This window comes from Phyllostomus discolor, chromosome 3 (assembly GCF_004126475.2).
Source record: "Phyllostomus discolor isolate MPI-MPIP mPhyDis1 chromosome 3, mPhyDis1.pri.v3, whole genome shotgun sequence".
Lineage (NCBI taxonomy): Eukaryota > Metazoa > Chordata > Mammalia > Chiroptera > Phyllostomidae > Phyllostomus > Phyllostomus discolor.
This window is the reverse complement of record NC_040905.2, coordinates 200173522-200200149: the sequence shown is the minus strand read 5'-3', so window position 1 is coordinate 200200149 and position 26628 is coordinate 200173522. Positions and strand designations below refer to the sequence as shown.

Genomic DNA, 26628 nt, shown 5'->3' with positions numbered 1-26628 from the left:
CTTCTCCCATGGTTATTGTTTCTCAAATGTGCAGATACCTATTGGCAGGTATATTTGCTGATTAGTAGATACATTGGTATACAGTAAGTCCTCACTTAACGCCATCAGTAGGTTCTGTGATATTCAACCAAATGATGTATAATGAAAGCAATTTTACCATAGTGTAATTGATAGAAACCAAAGTTAAATTCCTGTGGCATCTCATCAACATTAAATGAAACAGAGTTGAACAAAATGATATTAACCGAGGACCTGCTATATATAATACTCATGTATATTTATATAAATATACATAGATTTACTTAAGTTTTATCTTCAGAAGGCTATTAGTTATACTCAAAATAAACAGACTTCTTAGTGAGGTTTTGAAATTTTAGAATTTTAATGAGATGTCATGTATAGGGCTCAAGTTTTGGAGTCAACCAGGTACAGACTTGAATTCCAGATTTTATACTTACCTGTTAGATGACACTGCACAGGTGACTTAGCCTATTTCAGCTCCATTTTCTTATCGGTAAGATAGGGATACTAAGAAGACTTGCTTCCTAGGATGGTTCGGGATATTATATAAGATGATAATGGTAAACAATGGGAGGTATAAGAATCAGATGGTCCTAGACCTACATTCTCAATCCGCCACATACTCTGGAGATATAACTTAGATTCCCAGGGTCTCAGTGAGGATACTACCGAGTTTCTGTCAGTTTAAATGGATTACGTGTGAAGAGCACTTAGCAATGCCTGATATGATTAAAAACTTGATCAGTATTAACTGCAGTTTGTTTCCTCTTCCTCATCTTTTTTATCTTTCCTCTCCTTTTCGTCCATCCTTTTCTCTTCTGCTTTTGCTCTTGCTTCTACTTAAAGCTTCCAGCACAGAGTAGGTATACAATAAATAGTAATTGCCTTAGCCTCAGGCATCCATTGATTAAAAAAAAGGTACTTAGTTCATGGAAATGAAGAAAGGCATAATTATCCAAAGGCAAAGAATCTTGTTTCTGACAGTTGGTTTTTAAGGATGTATTTCCCCCCACTGGAACGATATTAATAGTAATTATTATTATTATTATCATATATGTACCCAGAATTACTTTTGTCTATAAATATTTATAAGTAACAACTTTATTATGTTCATCAGTTTGATTCCATCTAAAGAATACCCAAGTTCAGAACTTGGTCAATATAATCATTTATAAATCAAATATAGATATATGTGTAGATTCATATATAGAACTGGCATTACTTTAGATACTTTGTAAATGATCCTTATAACATTCCTTAATGATGAAGATGTTACTATATCCCCATTTGACACATGTAGAAAGTGAAACATAGAGGGTCCAAGTCACTGCTGTCTGTTTGCTTTGTGATAGCACTAAGATTGAATCCAGGGATTTGGTTCCAAAGATCATACTCTTAACCTCTAGGCTGTGCCCTCCCTCAAGCCTGTGTGATGTCCTTTGCTGGGTTATGGGACCTAGACTCCTCCTGTCCAGCTTGCCGTAGTGGGAGTGTAGCTACAATGAACCCGAAGGTGGAAATCTCCCTTTGCACAACCTCCTCAACCAAATATCTAAGGCTCCCTTTCAAAGGCAAAGATAAGCTCAGTATGAGTCTCAACTAAGCCTGTCCCCGTCCTGTCCTCTGACCTTTCTTTCCCTGCCCCCACCCATAGGCCCAACCATAGAAGCCACACCATCTGGAGAGACTGCCTCCTTCAGATGCTTCCTAAGGGAAAACTGGTGTACTGGAAATATTAGGTCACCCGTGGCCACAGAAGGGAAATTCTGCAGCCCTTCATTCAGGAACTCACCATTAACTTAAGCTAGCGTATAGTAACATTAGCTCCACAATCTCGGACAAATCCTCCACTTGAAACCTCCCCACCTGCCTCTCATCACCAGATGTTCTGACCACGGAGAGAGGAGTTGCTATATCTCAAAGGGCAAAGGGCCTTAAAAGACAGGTCTTGTGTGTTGGGTGGGGCTGGGATCCTTGTCTAAAGGCTTCCCTGAGGAAAAGTGTCTGAGTTCTGTCCAGGTTTCCTCTCTCAGGATGGAGTGGGCCAGGAACAACGCCTTGTAGAAGACAGGCTCTGAGAGGAGGGGCCATCCTCCGAAGAACTTGGATTCATGCGAGACTAAGAAACCCTTGGCAGTTCAAGGTCACAGGGCAAGATGCCTTGGGAAGATGACTCACAGTTAGATGGATGAGGCTACTGATATGGCTGTGTCTTCTCCCAGGAGTTATAACTGATGTTTCCTATTGCTCATAATTGGTCTGCTATTCATCACTTTCATAATTGCTATCAGCTCAATGACAGGCAGGACAAATGGTCTGGAGATAGTTTGGAACAATGTAAGCACAATCTATTGCTCTGATGACTGAGCAGGTCTACTAGGATAACATAGATTGGACATCCGAAGAGCTCCCAGTCTTCCATTCCTCAGAGTTTACCATTCATCCATGCAAAACTTATTCATGCAACAAATAGTTATGGAATATCAACTTTGAGCCAGGCCTTGTGCAAGGAGCTTATGATACAATAAGGCAAAGAACTCCAAGTGCAATGGAGAGAAGGGACATCCAAGGAAATAATTCAATAAAATATTATAGTTCCCTCATAGACGTGTTGCCCAAGGTACAACAGGGACCTTCAATTCTGCTGGGAAGTCAGAAAAGAGTTTCCAAAAATGATTGCAGTTGTAGTATCTCTTAAGGAATGAGTATGATTTGATCAAAGGCAGAATGCAGGAAAGACATTATAAGCCAAGGGAAACCACATGCAAAGACACGGTGGCATAAAAGTTTATTTCCCGCCTGGTCCATGACAAGTGGTTCAGTGTAGCTGGTATGTAGGACTGGGGCAGGCTCTGGCCGTGGGGTGTGAGGCCACAGACATTGTTTGGTACTTCTGTGTGAAGAGCTTTCTGTGCCAGGCTGAGAAGTAGAATGTTTATACGTGTATTAGTCAAAGCTTTTAAGTGGTAAGAAACAGAAACTCACTGAAACTTCATAAGCAAAAAAAAAGAGAGAGAGAAATTATTATAATGATACATGGATTTCTCATGTAACTAAGGGCAGAGCACACAGCTGAACTACCAGCATGCAGGGAGGTGCTCTGAGTGGTGATCCTGAGTCTGCCGCCTCTGCCTCTCCCTGTTCTTAAGTCTGTTGCCTCTTTCTCTTCCTCCTCCCCTTCTCCATCTCTCTTTCTCTCCCCTTTCTCATCTTTTCTGGTCTCCATTCAGGCAGTTCAACATGATAAGGCCACCCTAGCCAAGTCCAGCTTTTTATCTCACACCAGTTGAATCACTCAGAGATGCCAATTAGCATGTAAATCTAAATTCCCAGAAAACAAACAAACAAACCCTGACTGGTCCAATTTGAGCCAAATAGTCAATTGTAACTCATGGGGCTCACTACCCTTGGCCAAAGAAATGTTATTTGGTTCAAATATGACCACCAAACTGTCCCTTATGTCTGATACTAGAAAGATACCTATTAACATGCTACGTATTTTTTTTTAATTCTCTAACTGGAGTTCCCTAACCTGGGGGATACACTCTGAGCCACACGATAAAGAGGTCAGAGTTCTTGAAAGTCATAATCCATAAGAATCACCTGGGAGTATATTAAATCACAGATTCTGGAACCTCTCTCCTAGGGTTCTAGTTCAGTGGGTCTGAGTTTGGCCTGGGAACCGGAATTTCTAACAAGTGCTTCGAGTCATTAATGAGGCAAGAGGTCCAGAGAATCACATTACGAAAACATTTGGAAGGAAATCTATTGTTTTAATATTAAAACCAACCCAAGTCTATGGTAGAGTAGAATGTGCAATTTGCATAACTGGTTAAGATAGAGACTTTGAAGAAATTTTGCCCTTGTCCATTCTCACATTAGGGATGCTTTGTACAAAATGCTTAAAAACCCCTCCATATTTTACTAGAGGATGTTGGAGTGTTTTAAGTCAAGAGCATTGGCTCTTAGGTCTCCTGGGCTGTTCTCAGGGGTGAAGTTAGAAACTAGTAGGAGCATGACGGAGGTTAAGAGTACAGAATTACCCTGAGGCGCTGGGCAGAGAAGGAATCTTCCATGCCAAGGCCAACGTGGGGTGAAGGAACAGAGAGAGATACAACAAAATTAAGATCCTTAACGTTAATTAACTTATGATGGACCCATTGATTAATCAACTACTGGGCCCCTAATCTATGTCAGGCAGTAGGGACTGAATAGTAAATGAAGCAGACAGGGCCCCAACCTCAATTTGTGCACCGTCTATCAGGAGAGACAGAGGAGCAGTGAAATAGACAATAACATATAACATAGTAAAATACATTTTACTATAACAAAAGGTGGGGGAAGATGTGTCATAAAGAAAGGTACCTGTCCTGGCTTTAGAAGGTTAGAACACTCTACAGCCTACCTAGCTGAAAGCCGATGGCTTAGTCACTGGGGCAATTACTGAGTGGGGGAGGAGATTCCAAGGAGAGGAAATAGCATGTAAAAGGTTAGAGGTGACAAAGCATGGCTAGAGAACAGAGCATTAAAAGGGTATTGGCAAGAGGTGATGCTGGAGGGAGAAGCAGAGGCCAAAGATTTGGGGGTCCTGACATTAACACAAAGGCATTCGAATGACTCATAGCCATCCAGTAAGAAGTGGCAGAAGTCTGTGACCAGATAGGCCCAGGTCTTCAGGGTAACTAACCCAGGGTCTCGTTCGACACGAGAACAGGCACCTGAGCTGGCTGCCTGGGTAAGATTCAGCAGAAGTTGGGCAGCATCAGTGGGAGCTTCACGTACTTCTTGCGTGCATGGTGTTGCCAGAAGGTCAGGGCCTCAGACCTAAGCACATTCAGCACCCTTATTTTACAGATGAGATAACCAAGTCCCCGAGAGGCAGGCGGACCTGGCTAGCATTGTACAATTACTGGCAGAGCTGGCATGAGCTCTTTCCTGAGTAGCTCTTGGCTGGCCAAGGACCTTGTATCCAGCCTAGAATCTGGATTAATGCAACCTGGAGAAAACACTGCAGAGTGCCAGATCCTCGGGTGCCACGTGGGGGTAAAATTCCAGGGACAAGTACTAGTACATTTGGGAAATGCTGGGTTTTATACATTACCTTCTTAGGGCTTCCTGGTGACCATTAGCATATAAATGGCTCTGAAAGTTCTACGTGGAGCAATCTGTTTGGTTTTGTTTTATCTAGTCTTTTACATTTATCTGACCCCGGGGACAACCTTCCCCACCCTACCCCCAATTCTTTTTAACTCAAATCAGTTAATATCCCATTGAATTCCTGTCTCTGGAAACACACTTTGCAGTGTTGTTCTGGGGTATAAGGACTTGGGGACTGACCAGAACAAGGGTAACTGGTCACCCTTTCTCCTCCTGAGAATATGTCATGTACCTCAACTCCTATCTGTCTTCAGCGTGTAGGAAAAATGACCAGGGTAGAGAAGAGGATTCAACCTTTGGAATCAGTCTTGTGTTAGAATGCTAACTCCAAATCATCGTAGATTCATGACATAGTTCAAGTAGTGGGTCACAGGAGTGCCAAACTTTTCTAAATTTTAACTTTTTTCAAACACTGCAGGGAGGCAATGCAACCTAATATACAGGATTACATCAGCTCGTAGTGGTGAAGCTTTAGGCTCTGGAATTTGAAGACCTTGGGTTCGAGTTTTGCTCTGCCAAATGCTGGCTGTGTGGCATAAGAAAGGACCCCAAACTCACTGGGGCCCCAGCCTCATCCTCTGTACCATGGGAGGGTTAGGAGTACCCAGTGTTACTGTGGAAATGAATTGACTCTCTTCAGGGCAAACACTGAGCCGTGTGTCTGGCATGTGTATGCTAAAAAATGCTCGCTGTTATTGTTAATGCATTAAAACCTAGCACGTCATCTTCTACATGAGATGGATGAGAGCTGAAATATGGGGTGAACTGACAAGAAAAATAGCTCCTTGCCTGAGGCTCATAGAACCCTATCATCTTGCGTCTGTACATCTTGTGAAACAGGCAGCTGACGGAGCCCCGTGCAGGAGTGTCTCAGTGGGTTGTGTATTTATTTCTCTAATATTTTTTCATTAGCAGAGGTAAGTGTGGCAAGAGCGGGGGTTTGGCTGGCTCTAAATGTCTTCCCCCTGTCACCCAGATTAACAAGCTGTTCTGTCAGGCTCTCATCATTCAGGGGAGAATGGTTTGAAAAGCCAAGTTCGTCCTGACAGAGGAAATTAGGTGTCGTTTACGTGATTTATAGAGCCACAGATTAAGCTGCACAATTTCTCATGTAGGAAATGGGTCCTTGCCAGCTAGTATTCCTTAGGTGTATGGCCTTGTGATCGAGGGTTGGGAGTGGGGGGGGGTGTCTCACTCTGAGGCTGAAAATGGGGCATGGAGCAAGGGAGGTCTGGGAAGAAAGCCTGGGCTTGGAGTTAGAGACTCTTCCATGTATTATATCTGGGGGACCCTGAGCCAGTGTTGTCTGTTCTCTGACCCTGCACTTGTCTATCTGTGACAAGTACTGTGGACAGCAAGAGCGGCTGCTACACAGGTTGCTGAGAGGCTCATAGGAGCTAACAGATGCCCCAGCACCAGGCCTAGAGTAAGGAGATGCTAATAAGTGTCTCATCGCTTCATGCCACTCCTCCCTCCCTTCAAAACCATCAGTGGCACACTTGTCATCTGTGTGACCTCCTCTGTAGAGACAGTGTTGGCTGGCAATTAAAAAGGCTTTATTTTTTTAGAGTAGTTTCAGGTTCCAGGCAAGGCCGAGTTTATTTGTTTATTGGTTTACTTTTACATTTTTGTGTTAAAGTATAATTGGCATATATTAGTTTCAGATGTATGACATAGTGTTTTGACTGTTTTACACCTTATTAAGGCTTAGGATGTGGAATAAATAAAAGAAGAAAGAAGGGAGGGTGAGGGGGCAGAGAGAGAGAGAGAGAGAGAGAGAGAGAGAGACTGCTCCCTGAGTTAGAAGCCACCACCACTGTCCACTATCTCCTGACTGCCACTGATGCTCCAAAAAGAAGAGATCCAAGTGGTCAACCCTGTTTATTTAAAAAAAGAATCTGACCGTTAAGTATCACATTCTTATATCCTCCCTGCACGCCCCCCACCAAACACGCACACTGGCCCTCCGCCGCCAACATCCCACCCCAGAGTTTGTTACAATCGATGATGCTGCACCGACACATCTTTATCCCTCCAAGTCCATGGTTTGCTTGAAGATTCACTCTAGGTGTGCATCCTGTGAGTTTTGGCAAATGCGTAATGATGTGTATCCACCCTGACAGTATCATGCAGAATAGTTTAATCACCCTAAAATCCTTTGTGCCCCCCTGTTCATCCCTCCCTTCCACCCCTGGCTGGGCAGGAGTTTTTGAAGGATTCCAGGAGGGAAATTGATGGGCAGCTTCCAGAAAAAGCAAAATCTAGGACACATCAGAAAGTGATCAGAACCAGCAATGCTCTGGACTAAATGTCCAACTGAAGAAATTACAGGTGTCAGTGAGGGACTTACTGAGGTCACACAGCAAGTCAGTCAGAAAATGTTTGAGTTTCCTGGGATTTTCCTATGTCAGTCACTCTACTCTTTTCATGCTCTGTATCCTCCTCTTCTGGGATTTTATTCACTCCTGTGGCTTCTAGTATATTGAACCGTATGCAATCACTGACATTCGACCTATAAAAAATGGCAGTTAACGATGGTATTTCCAATGGTCCACTCCCGTGGGCACAGTGCTAAACCACAATGCATGCTAAAGGTGGGGGGAATCAGTAGGGTGAGTTATATTTTGTAAAAATAAATCGTCTTCGTCAGAGGGTTTATGTGGAGGTTTTCTATTTCAGAGCAGAGCACCAGCTCTAGGGCCAGGTCAAATCTGGAGCCTGGGTTCAAATCCTGGTGGTGCCACTTACTAGCTCTGTGACCCTGGACACAAATGTAAAATGGACATCATAACCATACCTACCTCACACGTCGTTGGGGACATTAAATGAGTTAGTACATGTAGAGTACCTTGGGTTGTGTTCAGGAGTGGACACGCAAAGCATGGAGAGAACAGTGCCGGGCTTGTAGTGGGCATCCAGAGGGGCTTCTGCTTCTGCCTCTGCCTGAGCTCTGCTGTGCTGCCCTCTTCATATCCTAGTCCCTCAGTCCTGGTCCCTCCGGAGAGATCAAATGTGCAGTTACACACCGTTACTGATCCCCTCCAGTTAGTGAGACTGTTGCTCATGATGGGAGTGGCTGCGAGAGTGGGCCTCAGGATCCAGTGACCTGAACTCAAGTTCTTGGGCTTCCAGTTTGTTTTTTTTTTAAGAATAAAGTTTATTTTTCTTAATTTTATTTATTTATTTTTAGAGAGAGGGGAAGGGAGGGAAAGAGAGAGGGAGAGAAATATCAATATGTGGTTGACTCTCACGTGGCCGCCCCTGGGGACCTGGCCCGCAACCCAGGCGTGTGTCATAACTGGGAATTGAACTGGCACCCCTTTGGTTTGCAGCCCGCACTCAGTTCACTGAGCTACACCAGCCAGGGCTGTTCTTCCACTTTTTAACTGGGTGGCTTTGAGCAGGCTTTTTTACCTGTGGAAGCTCAGTTTCCACATCTGTAAAATGGAGATGGTTTCAGCAGAACCTGACTCATAAGACCGTTGGCAGGATTTAATGACATAATGTAGATTAGCATGCTTAGCACACTCTCGGTAAATGTTGTTATTGTGTGTGTTTCCTCCCCAATAGCGCAGCAGATTAGAAGCTTAAAGCCAGTCCAAAGATAGGCAGCCTCATGCAGTGAATGTTAGTTGGTATGAAAATCCTGGGTGGTTTCTGCCAGATTCTTGTGATGTAAACATAGACACAAGTCCCTTCCCCTCTTTGGGCTCCTTTGTTTGCGAGGTTGCGAGGGGTCGCCTTTCAGGACTCTTCTAGATCTGAAATGACAGGAACCTGTAATGATGAATATGCATTTATGCACTTCAGAGCTCCCCATCTCCTGGGATATGCATGAACTTGAGGTTTTTACTGTCCTTTCCTCAGCTGCCCCTCAGCTGCTATATCCTCCAAGCAATCTTCTAGCATTGTTCAGAGGTGAATAACCTGCTGTTCCAGGCATTTATTGCTATATCAACCTCCCAACCCCAACTCCATTAAAACAGCAACGACTATTTTATTATTCTCTCTGTCACTCTGGGGGCTGACTGGACTGGGCAGACCGAGCTGGGCAGTTCTGACTCAGCTCTCCCATGTGGTTGCAGTCGGCTTGGTGGCTTTGGCTGGAGCCATCTCAAAGGCTTCCCCATTCACATGTCCAGCAGATGACCTGGTGGTTGGCTAGGACCTCAGCCGGGTCTGTTGTCTGGAATACCTACATGTGGCCTCTCCATGTGGCCTGGACTTCCTCGCAGCATGGTGTTTGGGTTCAAAGAACAAGCATCCCAAGAGACATGTGGAAGTTGCCAGTGTCCTAAGGTCTGGACCCAGAAATTAAAGTGGCAACATTTTTTTGTTGTTGTTCAAACAATTGTAGAGCCCAGACTCAAGGGGAGGGAACCTGGATTCCACCCCATGATGAAAGACATGTCAAAGATACTTAGGGTTATGTTTTAATGTCACCACACTTGCCTGTCTGCTCTGTTTGGGAGAAAGAAAACTTAAGTCAATTACCATTACCTACTTCCCTTCCCAAACGTGTTCTCATACTGCTGCTTAATTATGCAGGCATCAGTTTGTAACAAGGTGACCAGTTACAATCTCCTAATTGTCAGGGCACATCGGCATTTGTTATTGCATTCCCAAAGAATGGGGGCTCCAGTCCCTGGTCTCCACCTCCTATAACTGCCAGGGAAATGAGTTACTGGCACCTCCTGCAGTCATTACTACAGGCTGTGCTGATGACTGAATGGCAGATGGCCCAGGTAGGTCCCGTCCCACAGGTTTAGGCTGGACCTTGTCTGCCTCTGCAAAGCACTGCTACAATGCCCTCTTCAGTCCTTCCTGTGCTCATCAGTCCCAGTTCCTCCTGACCAATCAAACAGGTGGTCATCATGGGCTTAGGAATTAGTCTCCCTGCAAAGCTAGGATGTCAACCAGTTTCTTCCCCTCCATCTCTCTCTAGTATCCTAGGAGGTCCTTATTTTAGACCTTCAAACACTTTCTTAGCAAAAACTATCAACCCTCTCTCCCAAGCAATGATTTCAAATGTCTTCAAAAGGGATTCCACTTCTTATACCCCACCCCAAACCCCATTTCAATGGCTTCATTTCAGTGGCTTCATGGAAATGTAGTCTTTTTAATGGTGACCAACTGCTTTTTTGTCATCACTTTTGCTAGAAGAGTGAAACAACAGCAAGTGTATAAGTTTAACCCCTGGCAGAGCATTCTATTACTTGTCTCTGGAATTCAACACATATTTTTGGGCCCCTACTATGTGTTGGCTCTTGCCTGCAGCTGGGGACATGGAGATAAAGCAATATAGTACCTTGGCCTAAAACAATTCACAGTATGATAAGCAAGGAGGGCCCATCAATAAGCAAGTTGCAAGGAAATGTGAAATGTGCAAAAAATGGAATGAGAGGAGGGAGAGACGAAACCTTCCAAGTGTGGCTGGGTCCTGATGGACAAGTTTTCTGGAGTTCAGCAAGGAGAAACAAGTGGAGATCAGGCATTTTAGACTGGAGGCGGAACATGACATGAGGCTTGGTATGAAACAATGCATTACTATTAGAAGATAGTATGTCTGGATCAGAGTGGGCACAGCAAGGAGAAGACGGAAGATGAGCCACAGGACGAACAACGAAGGACTTTGAAAGTCAGGGTAAAGAATTGGAGGTATTGTTCAGGTGGTGGTGGGACTTCCGAAGGGCCCCAAGCAAAAGGGTGGAATAAGCAAGCAATTGTATTTTAGAAAGCTGGGAACAGTGGCACTGGAGCTGGAAGGCCAGGCCAGAGGCTATGACTTTTGCCTAGAGAAGAAGCATTACTAACCTGTACCAGGGAAACAGCTGTGGGACCAGGGAAGAGAAATTGGTTTGGGGACATGTTATGAGAAAAGGGAGGAGCCCAGGCTGACCCTCTGTTTTTGGCTCGAGGCACCAAACTGATGGGCGTGCTGTTTACTGACATTGGAGATGCAAGTAGTTTTGGAGAAGAAGAGGATCTCACACACACATTCTCTTGGCGTTTCGTCATTTATAGATCAGTTTCTTTCATTCAGCATTCTTTGTGAACTTTTAGTTCAATTCGACAAATACTGATTGACTTGTTATCTGCTGGGTACTGTGTTAGGCACTAAAAGGGGAGCCAGAGGTAAAAAAAGGTAGTAGTTATTTTGTCTCTAGAAGGCCTTTCACCTCAATTGCAATGGGTTGGGCAGCCGTAACACCAATCTTGTGGAGCTAATAAAACCCTTTAAGCTGTGAGTAAGGACTTTGGGCCATCATTTTGGTCAGACAGACCAGAACCATCTTGATATCCAGAATAACTGACTTGGTGTCAACCCTGAGCATAATTTTTAGTGTAAAAATACACTTATTGTAAACATAGAGTATGACATTTAATTCATGACATTCTCTGTAGATGGCCCCAAGTACCTTAATGAAATATGGAACGTTTACTTATAGTTTAAGATGCCTAAGACATTGTCAAACTTATTGGAGCTGGAAGAGCCACTTCCTTTCTATCTCCCAGCCTCTTGTGTGTGTTACTTCACAGCACTTGAACCACATTAATTGTAATTGTGTTTGTCTTCACCATTAAACTCTGAGTCCTTTGAAGTCAGCAACTGGGGCTTTTCATCTCCTTTCTTAGCATTTACACAGCACGTGGTTTGCAATGAGTGTTTACTAAACTTAATTAAATCTTAAAAAGTATGTCTTCTGTGTCCTCATTTTGCAGATGGAGAAATTGAGGCTTAAAGAGAGGAATAATTTATCCAAGTTCAAATATGAAAGTAACAATAGAGTGAAAAATAAATCCTAGTTTATTTTGATTGCTTCACATTTTTGTGGCTGTTTTCGCCTCCTGCCCGGCTTGGTTTGCTAGCTAATTAGCCAGAAGTTGGAAGCCTTTACAAGTTGTGGAAATGCAAACCTTCTTTGTTATGAAAACCAATGGCCATGCAAATATAGCCCTTAGCCCTGTATTAAGTACGGGATTTGTTTCTTAAGTCCCTTTACTTACTCAAAAGCCAGGAGTCAACAATGCCTCCAGTGTAAGGTTTCATCTCCCTCGGAGAACACACACAGACGCACACAAACAACACATAAGCACATGATTCAAGCAGAGCAGCTGAAAAGGATGTTTTGGATGAAATCTTGGCATTTATTGTTCCTGTGCGACCTGGGAAAGTCAAAAGTGCCAGGAATCAGATGGACTTCAGTTCAAGTTCTCACTCCTCCATGCTCATCGGCAAATGGACATGAGTCCCATCTCAAAGGGTAATTTTGAGGATTAAAAGGAGGAAGAGTCGTTTTGTCACAAAGTTGCTCTATTACCTTGGACCAGCCATCGAGTCTTTCTGAGCCACTGTATCTGCATTGGTAAAATGCGTTAGATGAGATGATTTACAGAACCCTTGAAACTGGAACATTCTATGATTGTTTTCCCCCCGAGAGCTAATTGGATTCAGCATGGAGTGTTGCAAGGACTGAAGACGTAAAGAAGGAGCGATCTTTCGCTGACACAGTGCTGGCCTCTGCTGCCTTGCTGGGGCTCCCCGTTTGATGTAGGCCTTTTATCAGGGTGTGTTTGTGCTCGGTCCAGGGTTCACCTGGCCATTGCACCCATCCCCATGCTGTTCCTCAAGATTTGGGAAAGAGCCAGTGGATATGGAGACTCACAGACAGGATTTCTTCCCAAGAGCTGCTTGGATGGTGAAACTCACGAAGTCCAGAGAGATTTTTCTGTTTTGTTTTCCACAAGCTCAAATGACTATTGATTACAGAACACACATACACACACATGCAAAACCCCAAAAACACATACACAAACAAAACAGGATGTTCTCTCTCCTCCCCTTGCCGGAGTCTAAGGCAATCACTTACCATCTGCGTCACTTTCACCGATGGCCCTGGATTGCACCATTATGGTAATTAAGCCCTTCCTGCTGGCTGGAGATGTTAGAGAATCCTGAGTCATGAGCAGTTGTGCATGCTAATTTCAGCAAGGGGGAACCTGCAAACGGAGGGAGAAAACAGTCTGTCAGTCACCATGACTTCATGCCATCCCATCTGGTTTCTGTCCTCAGAAGAATGCCCCCTCTGATGCTGTTGGGAGAAGGGATACTTGTTCCCAGAATAGGTCCTGACTTGCAGTAGGAACAGTGCTGTTAACCATGTGCCAGACCCTGGCTCACATACTCGGTGTGCAAACATAGGGTGGGGTATATGTATAGAAGTTGTTCATCTTAAATTCAAATGTAACTGGGCATCCTATTTTTATTTATTAGATCTGGCATTCCTACTTGGGGTTAATCCACTGGCCTGTAGGGTTAAAGAAAAAAGATCTGAGTGTGGAAGTCAGAGTTCTGGGCTGGGATTCTACTTCCACCGTGTACTTGCTGTGGGATCTGGGGAAAATTGCTTCCTTGCGCTGATTCCTGGTTCTCTCAACTGTAAATGAGGATCATCATATCTGTATCTCAGTACTGTTGTGAGGATTACATTTTGTAATGCACCTTACTCTGTAATCGGGTGTTCTGTGAGCATTCGCTTTTATTATAGTTCTTTTTATTTGTTTGGGTTACTACTCTTAGTTCAAGAGAAATTAAATCATTTGTTCATACCCGAGGAAAGGATAGGGGGAAGAACATATGGCAGGAGTAATCGGAGCCTCCCCATTGTTGGCATGGGGAGAAATTTGAGGGGTTTACACAAGAGCGTTCTTGTACGCACCTTCTCCTTCCAGATCTGTGTGCTGGGTAGCTGGGTAGCTGGGTAGGCAGACCCCAACTCACTTTATTCAAACATGCTGTATTGGAGTCTTTGGAACAATGTAGAATGGAAAAACTGACACCTGTGTAATCAGGTGTCCTTGGTGATAGGCAGTGTGAAGCTTTCATTTAAAAAGTGTACAGAAAGTACAAATAAAAAGAAAGGAAGCATATAGTTTGTTACCTCGCAAAGGTGTGAGATCAGCATTCTCTGGATGCCCTACGTCTCCAAAAGGAGCGGTGAAACACTCTGAATGCCCAGTGCCTTGAAATGTCAGTGCACACGGGGTGACTAAAGCATGAAGCACATCTGAGCCTGCGCCTCCTGGTTAGTGTTTCAGTGTCCATTCATTTATTCAGTGAATATTGACTGAATGACTGCATTCTGTCCTGTGAGAACACTACGGGAATTAGGCGTGGCCCATGACCTTGGCAGGACCAGAATGGGTTGGGTGACACAAGCAAGGCAGTGTGGTGGGTGGGTGTGGTCTAGTGTGTTACGGTGGCCAGGAGAGGGGCATGGTCCCAGTCTGAAGAAAGCCAAAGTAGGGTCCCCAGAAAAAGGAATGTACCACTTTAAACCAAAAGAGTGAGTTGTAGGAGTACAAGGGGCTGGGAAGGAGGTGGGGGGTTTGGGCAAAATTCCAGCAGAGAGAAAAGAATGTTCCAACGAAGGTCGTGAAGCACATTGCGATTAAATAGAACATTAATCATCACTGAGAACAAGGGTCATCAAACTACGGCACTCAAGCCAAGTTTAGTGAGTTGCCTATCTTTGTAAATAAAGTTTTATCGGAATACAATCATGCCCATTTATTTAAAGTATTGCTTGTGCCGCGTTTGTACTGCAAAGGCAGGGTTAAGTAATTGCGGCAGAGGCTACCTAGCCACAAAGCCAAAAATATTTACCGTCTGGCCCATTACAGAAACAATTTGCTGCCTCCCGATTTAGAGCGTACTTTACGTGAGCAGGAATTCACTGCTGGTGCAAATTTTAGTGGTTTCAGGAAGGTGGATGGTAGCGTGCAGAGGAATGTCAGAGGAGTGGTGACAGATGAGCCTGGGCAGGTGCTCAGGAGCCAGAGCAGGGAGTTGTGACTTCATCCCAATGGCCATGGGGAGCCTCTGAAGATTTCTAAGCAGGGAGGTCAGACTTCTACACAAAGCAGTGTAGCAAGATGTTTAAGAAGACGGAGTCTGGAGCCAGACAGCCTTGGATCAGATCCCAGCACTTTTCTTATTAGCTTTGAACCTCAGTCAAGTTACTTACCTCCTTTGTGACTCAGTTGTCCAATTTGCAGAGTGTGAAATGATAACAATGATAATTACACTGATATAGAACTAGTGTGTATGGTGGTGAGGATGAAATAAGTGAAGGCAGGTGCAGTGCCAGGCCCAGAGGAGGTTCTCAGTGGGTGCTGTTACTGTCCTGGCTCAGCGATTGCTCTGGCTTGTTGGGTAGAGAATGGCTCCGAATGGGAAAACCTGGCAGAAGAGTGCCGGTAGGGATTTAGACACCAGATAGTGCCTAGGAGGGTTGCTCTTAAATTTTGGCCAGCTACTATCACATCCACTGGCATCTTCATGTTCAATCTCTCCACCATTGCCATCATCATTTCTTCTGTCCTCTTCCGTTGCAGGCCTTCAAGAGTGCACTGATGAGCTCCTACTGGTGTTCAGGAAAAGGGGACGTGATCGATGACTGGTGCAGGTGTGACCTCAGCGCCTTTGATGCCAGTGGGCTCCCCAACTGCAGCCCCCTCCCGCAGCCGGTGTACGTATGTATGGCCCCTCCTCCTTTGGCCACCCTTTCCCATGGACCCACACTCCTGTCCTGCCAGTCCAGGCTATGACTTGCTTCTGTTCTCGGGGTGTGTCAAGAGTTCACTGCGGTCTCTGGGGCCTGCCTCTTTCTTTAAGAAAGCTGGGAACTTTGTTAGGACAGCAATTGGCTCAAGGGTAGACACTGATAGTTCAGCGTCTGAAGTATTGTGCTGTTGTAATGATATTACTTGGTCCATCATTACTTCCTTGTCTCTTCCATTCCGCCAAGGTTCACATGGCATTGACCGCTGCTTTGGTGATTCCTGTGTTGGACACTGGGGCTACTGAGATCAAGAAAGTGTAGAACCTTCTCTAAGAAATGTCATTTTACTCATTCGTTCCATGAATAATTTTTGAATACCTGATGTATGTTGGACACTGGGAAATTCATCAATAAATGAATTAGGCACAGTCTGTGAACTTAGGGAGCTGACTGTTTAGTAAAGGGGACAGATGTCAAAGCCAAAACAGGAAAATAATATACAGTTAAAAAAATTAAGTAATGAAACCAGGACTTCCAGCCGAGGTGGAGGCATAGGTAGACACACTGTGCCTCCTCATACAACCAAGATAGGGACAACAACAATTTAGAAACAGAATAACAATCAGAAGTTAAAGAAAATTGAACTGTATGGAAGTCGGACAACCAAGGAGTTAAAATAGACACATTCATCCAGACTGGTAGGAGGGGCAGAGTCAGGTAAAGAGGGGTCATGGAACAAAGAGTGTTGGGACCAATGTAGGGCATCCCAGGCGCGCAAGACCACAGTGGGCAGACCCTAGTCCCGCAAGCGGCAGCTGGCAGACCCCGGCCGAGGGGTGGCAACCGGCAGACCCAGTGAGGCAGTGATTGTGAAGCAAGGCACTGCACACAAGGCGGCTGGTTGACCAGGCGGTCCCAGGGTCCTGGCACCAGGAAATAGAGCCTTGGGGCACTGATTGAAAACACCTGTGGGGGTTGAGACACAGGGAGACTCCCAGCCTCACAGGAGAGGTCCTTGGAAAGACCCACAGGGTGCACAAGCCCACCCACATGGGAATTAGCACCAGAAAGGCCCAGGTTGCTTGGGGGAAGCAGCAGAAGGGACTGAAGTCCTACAGAGAGCAGAGAAAGTGCCATTGTTCCCTCTCGGGCCCCTCCCCCACATACAGTGTTACAACCCTGCAACTGGCATGCCCCTTCCTGGTGAACACCTAAGACTCCGCCCCTCATACATAACAGGTGCAACAAGACAAAAAAAAAAAAAAGATGGCTCAAAGAGAAGAACAAATGAAAGCCTCAGAACCAATATTTTTAAGCGACTGAGAGATAGCCAACCTATCAGATGCACAGTTCAAAACACTAGTGATCAGGATGCTCACAGAATTGATTGACTTTGGTCACAAATTAGATGAAAAAATGAAGGCTACAATAAGTGAAATGAAGAAAAATGCACAGGGAACCAATAGTGATGGAAAGAAAGCCAGGTCTCACATCAATGGAGTGGACCAGAAGGAAGAAAACAACATACAATCAGAAAAGAATGAAAAAATAAGAATTCAAAAAAATGAGAGGCTTAGGAACCTCCAGGACATCTTTAAACGTTCCAACATCCGAATTATAGGGGTACCAGAAGGAGAAAAGGAAGAGCAACAAGTGGAAAACTTATCTGAACAAATAATAAAGGAGAACTTCCCAATCTGGCAAAGGAAATGGACTTCCAGGAAGTTTAGGAAGCTTAGAGAGTCCCAAAGAAGTTGGACCCAAGGAGGAACACACCAAGGCATATCATACATTAGCCAAGGTAAAATAGACACAAATACATTAGCCAAGGTAAAAATGAAGGAGAGAATCCTAGAAGCAGCAAGAGATAAGGAGACAGTAACCTAAAAAGGAGTCCTCATCAGATTGTCAGCTGATTTCTCAAAAGAGACCTTACAGGCAAGAAGGGGCTGGAAAGAAGTATTCCAAGTCATGAAAGGCAAGGGCCTACATCCCAGATTGCTCTATTCAGCAAAGCTTTCATTTAGAATGGAAGGGCAGACAAAGTGCTTCTCAGATAAGGTGAAGTTAAAGGAGTTCATCATCACCAAGCCTTTATTATATGAAATGTTAAAGGGACTTATCTAAGAAAAAGAAGATAAGAAGAAGACGATAAAAAACATGTATAGTAAAATGCCAGCCAACTCACAATTATTAACAACCACACCTAAAACAAAAACAAAAACAAACTAAGCAAACAACTAGAACAGGAACAGAACCACAGAAATGGAGATAACATGGAGGGTTAGCCACAGAGGAGTGGGAGGAGGCGAGAGGGGGAAAAGGTACAGAGAATAAGTAGCATAGACGGTAGGTAGAAAATAGACAGGGAGAGGGCAAGAATAGTATGGGAAATGTAGAAGCTAAAGAACTTATGGACACATGGACATGAACTAAAGGGGGGGAATGTGGGTGGGATGGGGTGTGCAGGGTAGAGGGGAATGAAGGGGGTAATGGGACAACTGTAATAGCATAATCAATAAAATATATTTAAAAAAAGAAAAAATTAAAAAAATAAAACCAAAGAGGGGCTAATGGAGAGAGTCGTGTGGGGCTGCTCTAGTTAGAGGGGAGGGAGGTCCTCAGGGGAGTCTGGATGGGGGCCAAGAGTCGCATTTTGGGAAAAGGAAGAGCACATGTGGATGCCTGATGCAGGAAGTCCACACTGAGGAAGCCGAGGAAGGTCAGTGTCAGTGGAGGACGGTGATTGAGAGGGAGAGTGGTGCAAAGAACAAAGGTGAGCTGAGCAGGAGCTGGTATTGGGGAACCGGAGTCCCCCACCACCCCTCTGAAGGGTGAAAAGAATGACATTAAAGAGATAGTGTGGTGTATTGGCAAGACAGAAGGAAACTGGACTGAGGACAGGCAACGTTACCATCACGGTTCTGTGCCCAACTTGGTGCACATCATTTCCCTTTTCTGGGCCTTGCTCTCCCATCTGTCAGGTGGGGGAGCTACACTTCCCTCTCTCTCAGGAGCCTTTCAGTTTTACCCTTTAATCATTCTGTTATTTTATTATTATTATTATTATTATTTGCTTCATAAAAGGATTTACCAGAACTCCTGCCCTCTGTGAGGGAATATTGATTTCAGAATATTAAACAGTTGACTGATGTATTGGAGAATTAAAAATGGCCGAGAGGTTGAAAGCTACTGTGTTTGAAGGTGCTGCCAATTGAATTGACAAGGACGCATCACTGAGAATATGGTTTAAATAAATAGAAAACTAATAAACTTTCTGTAAGCGCATTTTGTGTGCTTGGATTAATTTACTGGATTCCAAATTGATTCTGAAAGGTAGCTCTTGTTAGTACCATTTTATGGACCAGGAGATTGAGATTGCAGGGGTTCTAACAACTGCCCAAGTTCGTACAAGGTGGTGGTGTGGTGGGTTGAATCAGAGTTTGAACCCAGGCTGAATCCCATGCTTTTAATCTTGACACATGCAGACTGTTTTGGGGTTCAGCCCATTTTGGCTGACAAACAAACACCCTTCCCTGTCACTCCCTCTAGGCTGCGGCTGTCCCCAACGGTGGAGCCCTCCAGCACCGTGGTCTCCCTGGAGTGGGTGGATGTTCAGCCAGCTATTGGGACCAAGGTGTCTGATTATATTCTGCAGCACAAGAAAGTGGATGAATACACAGATACAGACCTCTACACAGGTAAGGAGAAAGCTCATGGTTTTCCCCAATGTCAGGATAATGGGACAAAGGAGGGAAACTGGACATTTCTCATGCCTTTGGAGACTTGGTGTCATCTGACCTAAGAAGGAATTAGGAGGTTTTATTATCTGGTGATTGTCACCTGGCTCCCACACCTGTGTGCTTTTTGGTATGATTTCAGAAGGGAAGGATAGCAAATTGTATTTGGAAAGAACTGATTCTCTGAGTTGGATCCTCCAAGTCATATATCAAACGGTTAGTTAATTTAGAAGGGGATTTGACCTTTTCTGTAAATATATTAACTCTGGGACTGAAATAAAGAAATTCAAGGAATTGTTTTCTCTAGTGAGAGTACTGAGGTAGTTGTCTTTAGTGCCGGGGAGGAAGAATTTGGAAAAGATTCTGACATGCAGGAGAAGATGAATGAAGTGGCCCTTAGGAATGTGACATTTGGTTGTAACTGAGAGTGCTCTCTAAGCTCTTCTAAATGTCGGACACAGCCGAGAAGCTATGTCATCCTGGAGGTTGGGTCTGCCCAGGCAGGTCTGGCTCTAGGGCAAGTTGGGGGCCTGGGTGCATGGAAGCTGGTCTTGCAGCTGGGGCCATGAGGGCAGGCTTGGTGCTCAGGTGTCCATGGGTGCTGCCCTGATGGTAAGTTGGGTCAAAAGCCTGGGTCTGTGGTAGTGAGCCTAGTGTTGAGCCCAGAGAAGAGCCTGGGCTCAAGGGTGCTTGTTTGGAGCTGGGGTTTATGGGAGCTGAGTAGCAGACTGGGTCACAGGAGCCGCCTGAGGCCATGGGAGCTGGAGGCACCAGGGGAGGTTGGGGCCTGTGTTGGTGGGAGTCCGCTGGGAACCTGGTGCCATAGGAGCTTCCGGGGCTGCGAGAGTCAGCGGCCCCTGGGGTGAGCCAGGGACTTGGGTTCACAGGAGCCTAGCCCATGGAGGAGCCCCCTACAGCCATGGGGGTCAGCCTGGTGCTGGAGTGGGCTGCTCTGGGGTCCTTGGTGAAGTTGGGTGCTCACTTCTCTCTCCTTCTTCCACAGGGAGGGCTTCTGTCTCTGCACTGGGCTGCCTAAGCTTGGGGGAGGGGTTATGGGAGTAATGCGAATTTCTCTTTCCTATCCTCCTCAAATTTTCTATTTTTGCACTTTACCTGGGTGCTATCGCCCTTCACCTGGAAACGTTAGTTCTTCTGCAAGTATTTCTGGGCATGGATAGTGGTTCAAGTGGATCTTTCTGGGGCATGGTGGGATGGTTAGAGCAGGCAGGAAGTGGGGATGAGTGCTAGAAATTTCTATGCTGCCATTTTGCTAATATCACCCTCTGAATGACTGCGTACCAATCTTGTTTTGTGATCAGATAAATGAGTCCAAGGGAGGTATGTGACTGTCCCTACAGCCAGTAGGTGGCAGAACCAGGCTTTCCAACCAGGCCCGTGGCCCTCCCAGCCCAGTGCTCCTTCTTCAGGTAACATCCCACTGACAGTGGAAGGCTAGATGCTAGTTTGCTGAGGGGGTTTTGCTCTGTGTTGTTTTAATTAGAAATGTTTATTTAATGTTCTGTGTCTATGGACATAATTGGAAGGAAATAACTAAGATCGGGACAGAAATCAATGAAATAAAAAACAGTGGAGAAAACAGATGAAACCAAAGTTGATTCTTTGAGAATATAAATTACATAACCCTCTATCCATATTGATCAGAAAAAGAGAGAGATGAGACAAAAATACTAATATCAAGAATAGGAGAGGGATATCACTATAAATTCCAGAATAGACAATAATAGAAAGTCATGAACAACTTTTTGCCAGTAAATTTTATAACTTACATGAAATGGACAAGTTCCTTGAAATCCACAGGCTACCAAAAATCACTCAATAAGAAATAGATAATCTGAATAGTCCCATAGATACTAGAGAATTAAATTAGTAGTTAATCTTGGAGAAAAGCTCCTAGCTGACAATTATAGACGGTCCCCAATTTATGATGTTCAACTTACACTTTTCAACTTTACAATGATGCAAAAGTGATATGTATAATAAATTGCATGAAGTATCCAACACTGTATTATAAATAGGCTTTGTGTTAGATGATTTTGCCTAGGTGTAGGCTAATATAAGTGTTCTGAGCATGTTGAAGGTCACACACCACAGGTATGTGTACAGGGGTTTGGTGGAGGGAGACAGTGCCTCTGTTTCCTCCCAGCTGCCTCTCATCACTGGGACGGAGCTGTGGGGGGAGGGGATAGGCAAGAGGCGGAGGCCTCCTGTCGCCCCAGACTGGAAAGGAGGAAATGGCTTTACTGGGGAGGAGGTAATGAACCTGCTTTTATTCCTGCCACCCACATACTGTCCGTGTCCTAAGTGGGGTACCATGGGCTCTGTTACTAGATGTATAAACATCTAGAATTGTTATATCCTCTTGATAAATGGATCCCTTTATCATCCTGAAATGGTCACCTGTATTCCTGTAATATTTTTTGCTCTAAAATCTACTTTGTTTGATATTTATATAAATACTCCAGCTTCCTTCTGATTATTGTTAGAATGGTCTACCATTTCCCCTTCTTTTACTGTTCTATCATTCATGACATTACGTTTAAAATGTGTTTCTTGTAAGACACCATATAGTTGGGTCTTTTCTTTAAAAATGTAATCTAATATTGTTATCTTTAAATTGGTGCATTTAGACCATTTATATTTAATAAGATGTTATGGTGAGGTTTAAATGTGTCATCTTTGCTCTTTGTTTTCTATCATCCCATCTTTCTTCATTCCCTTTTGTTTTTTTAAAATTTTTTGGATTGAGTAGTTTTATGATTTCATTTTATTTCCTTTGTTGATTTATAAGCTGTAAGTGTCCTTTGTTATTTTACTGGTTACGTTAGGTGTACATGCATATGTAACACATCACAGTGTGCCTTCAGGTGCTGTTATACAACTTTCATATACATCACAGGAACCGTTTAATAGTGTACTTTGGCCCTGGCTGGCGTAGCTCAGTGGATTGAGCGTGGGCTGTGAACCAAAATGTCACAGGTTTGATTCCCAGTCAGGGTACATGCCTGGGTTGCAGGCCATGACCCCCAGCAACTGCACATTGTTGTTTCTCTCTCTCCCTTTCTCCCTCCCTTCCCTCTCTAAAAATAAATAAATAAAATCTTTAAAAAAATAGTGTACTTTGTCTTCTCCCCTCCAAGTGTTTTTGCTCTGTTGTTGTACATTTAACTGGTGTTCATGTTATGCATTCCATAACTCATTGTTATTATTTTTCCATACACAGTAAATTATCTTATACATATGTTCATATAATAAGGAAAATAATTTTATATATTTATTAATGTAGTTACCATTTTTGGTACTCTTTATTTCCTTTTTTATTTTCATATATCCACATTTTCATCTGGTTTCATTGTCCTTCTGCTTGAGCATTGTATTTTACTATTTCTTTTATTTCAGGTCTGTTAGTGATAAGTTATTCCTGCTTTCTTTTTTTTTGGTAAGATAGTGTTGCTGGGTACAGAATTCTTAATTGACAGATCAAAAAAAATAATTTTAAAGTGTCACTCCTCTGTTTTCTTATTTGCATTTTTCCCAATGAGAAATTTGCCTATATTTCTATCTTTGTTTATCTGGTTTCTTCTAAGATTTTCTCCTTATTCATGGTTTTCAGCGAACTTACCATGGACTGTGCTTGCAGTTCATTGAGCTTGTTGGATCTGTGAGTGAGTTTACAGTTTCATCACATTTGGAAAATTTGGAGCCATTATTTTTAAAAAAATATTTTTTTCTCTGTTCTTCCTTTTTCTCCTTTAATGACTCCAATTGCATATGTAGTTAGCCACATGAAGTGGACCTTTGTTTCATTTTAAGAATTCTTTCTTCTCTTTGTTTCATTTTAGATAGTTTCTAGTGCTATATCTTCAATACCATCCTCAAAGTCTGATCTATTGTTAATCTCATCTAGTGAATTAAATTTTTTTTTAATTCAGACTTTGTAATTTTCACCTTTAATTCAGTTTATGTCTTGTTATATTGCATATCTTAACATTTTCAACATATGGAACAGAGTTATAACTGTGTTAATGTTTGCTCATCCTAACATCTGTGTCATTTCTGGATCAGTTTAAATGGATTGATTTCTCTCCTCATTTTGGGTTGCACTTTCCTGCTTCTTTGTATGCTAGGTGAGTTTTGATCGAATGCCAGACATTGTGATTTTTGTGTTTTTGGTTGCTGAATATTTTTATTCCTATAAATATAGGTGGGGCAAAGGCAGGTTTACAGTTGTTTGTATGGAAAATAATAATACAAGAATAAACTCTATGTTTTACGTGCTCATAACTGTAAACCTACTTTGTCCCATCCTGTATTTTTGAACTCTGTTCTGGGAAACATTTACTTGGAAACAGTTCGATTCTTTTGGATCTTGCTTTTAAGATTTGTTAGGTGGAACTGAACCAGAGCAGTGTTTAGTCTAGAGCTAATTATTCCTACTACCGAGGCCAGACCCTTCTATGTCCTCTATACGATGGCCCACCAATTATGAGATTTTTCAGTGTTGCTGGTAGGAACAGACACTAATTCTGGCCCATGTATGAGCACTGGGCACTGTTCCATCTAATCTTCCCAAATTGGTAGGTTCCTCATATACATTCATCTATCACAATTCTGCCAAAAGAGATCTGTGGAAGGTTGGGGAGCCCTCCACAGACCTCTTTAATTTTCTTTCTATACAGCTTTCTCCTCTTCCTTACTGTACCCTAGAAACTCTAGCCACTTGGGTCTCTGGGACTGAAAACCCTGTGTTCTCAGTTAAGGGAATCTATCAGGCACCCTTCTCTTTGTACATTTACCTGGAAACTCTCTAAAAATAGTAATTTGAGGAAGTTTTAGGGTTCACATAATGTGTTTTTTATCATTCAGGATCTCTGTCTTTGCTGCTTGGTTTCCAGTTTGAAAACTTGTTTTATGTACATTTCTTTTATTTTTAAAGAATTTCTTAATGTTTTAGACAGGAGGGTAAATGATTCTTGTCCCCATTTCTCCATCTAGTCCAGACACGGGAATCCAAGATTCATCCTCTGGATAGTCCAAAAACCAGTTGCTCTGATCCAAGACTCCCCGTATTTTTTTAATGCAGGTAAAACTTGCTTTCTTTTAGTTAGTTGGCCTGGAGTCACCTTACACAGATATTATGTTTTCTTTCCTGCTACCATTCAGAAGCTTGAAGGTAATGACATAGTACTTGCTCCGTCTTTAAAGCTTCTGCTAGTCCTTCCTCATGCCACTTGACATTCGTTCTCCCCACTACCCAGTATTTCAGTGGGCAATTGTCTTTAAAGAAACAAGATACTGACTCCTGTGTCTTTATAATTTGGGATCTTCCCACAGTGCCCAATATACATAGATGTTCGATGTTCTCTGAATTGAATTTTATATGGGTAGACATATGCATGTCTTACCTTTTCAACCCTGACATTAATTCCTTGAGTGCTATAATGTCTTATGTAGTTTTAGAGACTACCTGAGTACATAGTAGGCCTTCTTAAAATGTCATGATCAGTCGATGCTATAGGTGGAATATGAAGCAAAAAACTCATTGCTTTGCCTCTATGCCACATTCCCAACATCTCAACCATCTGGAAACTGAACCTGGCCCAAAGTTGAAGATTTCAGCTCATTTGATTGAGTTGTTTTTTTTTTTTTTTTCTTGGAGCATATAAGCCTAATGAAGGACTATGGACTTGAGAAAACCTGGCTTCTGCTTTCAGTTTTCACCGTATCTCACTGAGAAATCTAGGGCCAGTCCACATCCTTTCCAGGTCCCTGTCTCCCTCCCTGTGGAACAGGGGAAATACCACCTACTTCACAAGCCACTTTGAAAGTCAAATGTAGCTAGCACAGTTCTTGACACAGTAGTTACTAATAAATTTTAATTGCTTCTCATTTTCACGAATTAAGAAGATGAAAAGGAGAGTTACATGTTAGGAAGAAAACAACAAAATAAGGTTTAAGACTTGTTTTGGATAGAGAATTAGGATTACTCACACATTTGGCCAGGTGAGGCCAGAACAGGGAAATGTGGCCTTTCTCCTGTGATCTCTCTGGATTTCTGCTGGCAGCCAAATGCAGCACTGGAATTGTTTATTTATTTGTGAGCTCATGTGTGCGTGTGCACAGATATACATGCACACACAATCCTGTCTCTCTCTCTCTCTCTCACACACATACACACACAGGCACACTTTATGGCTACCATCTGTTCAACACCCTTTTGAACTAGCTGCTGAAATGCTTAGGCTCCCTCCTTGTATGCTTCCCCTGTCTGCAACCCCTTGGTTTGGCGCCCTTTTTCTTTCCTTCAGAGAAGCCGTGGCTCTGTTGGTTCTGCAACCCTACTGGGAAACTGAAGCATAAGTACCCCCCTGTTCCATGTGTTTGGAGCAGAATGAGGCTTGTTTTAAGGGGTGGCTAAATTCCCCACGTGCTAATCTGTCATCAGGATTAAAACCAGACATTTGGTTCTTTCGTGTGGCCTGATCAGAGCAGTTGGCATGGATTTCAGCCTCTCGGGCAGGGGTAGATGCAGGAAGGTGGGAATAAGAAGGGGGCTGAGGCACAAGCGGATTTAATGACTCCCCATCTCCTGTTTGGCCTTCAGAGGAAAAGGCTGAGGAAGGGGAGGGACTTGTCCAGAGGTTACACACGATGACTCAGTGGGAGAGTAGGGGCTGGAAGAGGGGCTCTGGTCTCTTGACCCGCTCTCCCCACTAAGTCCCAACTTCTCTCCACCAGTCCCATTACCCCTGATGTGGTTGGCTGTGGTTGAGAATAAACTGAGAGAGGCAGATGGAAATTAGTGGACAGGATGGGATATAGAGCCACCTGATGCCAGCTAAAGGGTTCTGACCTAGTAAGGAATGTAGCCTTTCAGACCTCTTGCTTCTTTGTCATCACTGCTTTTATGTATGCCAGCTTCTGAGAACCCCTAAAGATCAGAATAGAAGGACCTTGAGGTTTGATGACTCCACATGTCCTGTTTGACCTATGGAGAAAAAGGCTGAGGAAGCAGAAGGACCAGGGTTCAGTTTCCTCCTTGGAAGGATCAGAATGAAGACAAGAAAGGGAAGGGTCTTAGCCAATGTCATTATCTCCCACTGCACTCCTCTGCATTTTCTTCATCA

At 43.6% G+C, this 26628-nt stretch overlaps 1 protein-coding gene across 3 annotated transcripts in view; it reads left to right on the top strand.

The window, feature by feature from the left end:
* ASTN2 (astrotactin 2) overlaps positions 1-26628 on the top strand; it is an 821613-nt gene that overhangs the window by 661614 nt on the left and 133371 nt on the right. For all 3 annotated transcript variants that reach the window (XM_028509080.2, XM_028509072.2, XM_028509089.2), the window contains 2 exons: positions 15577-15710; positions 19296-19444. In XM_028509080.2, the coding sequence (XP_028364881.1) occupies positions 15577-15710; positions 19296-19444 (283 nt within the window). The remainder of the gene's footprint in view (positions 1-15576; positions 15711-19295; positions 19445-26628) is intronic.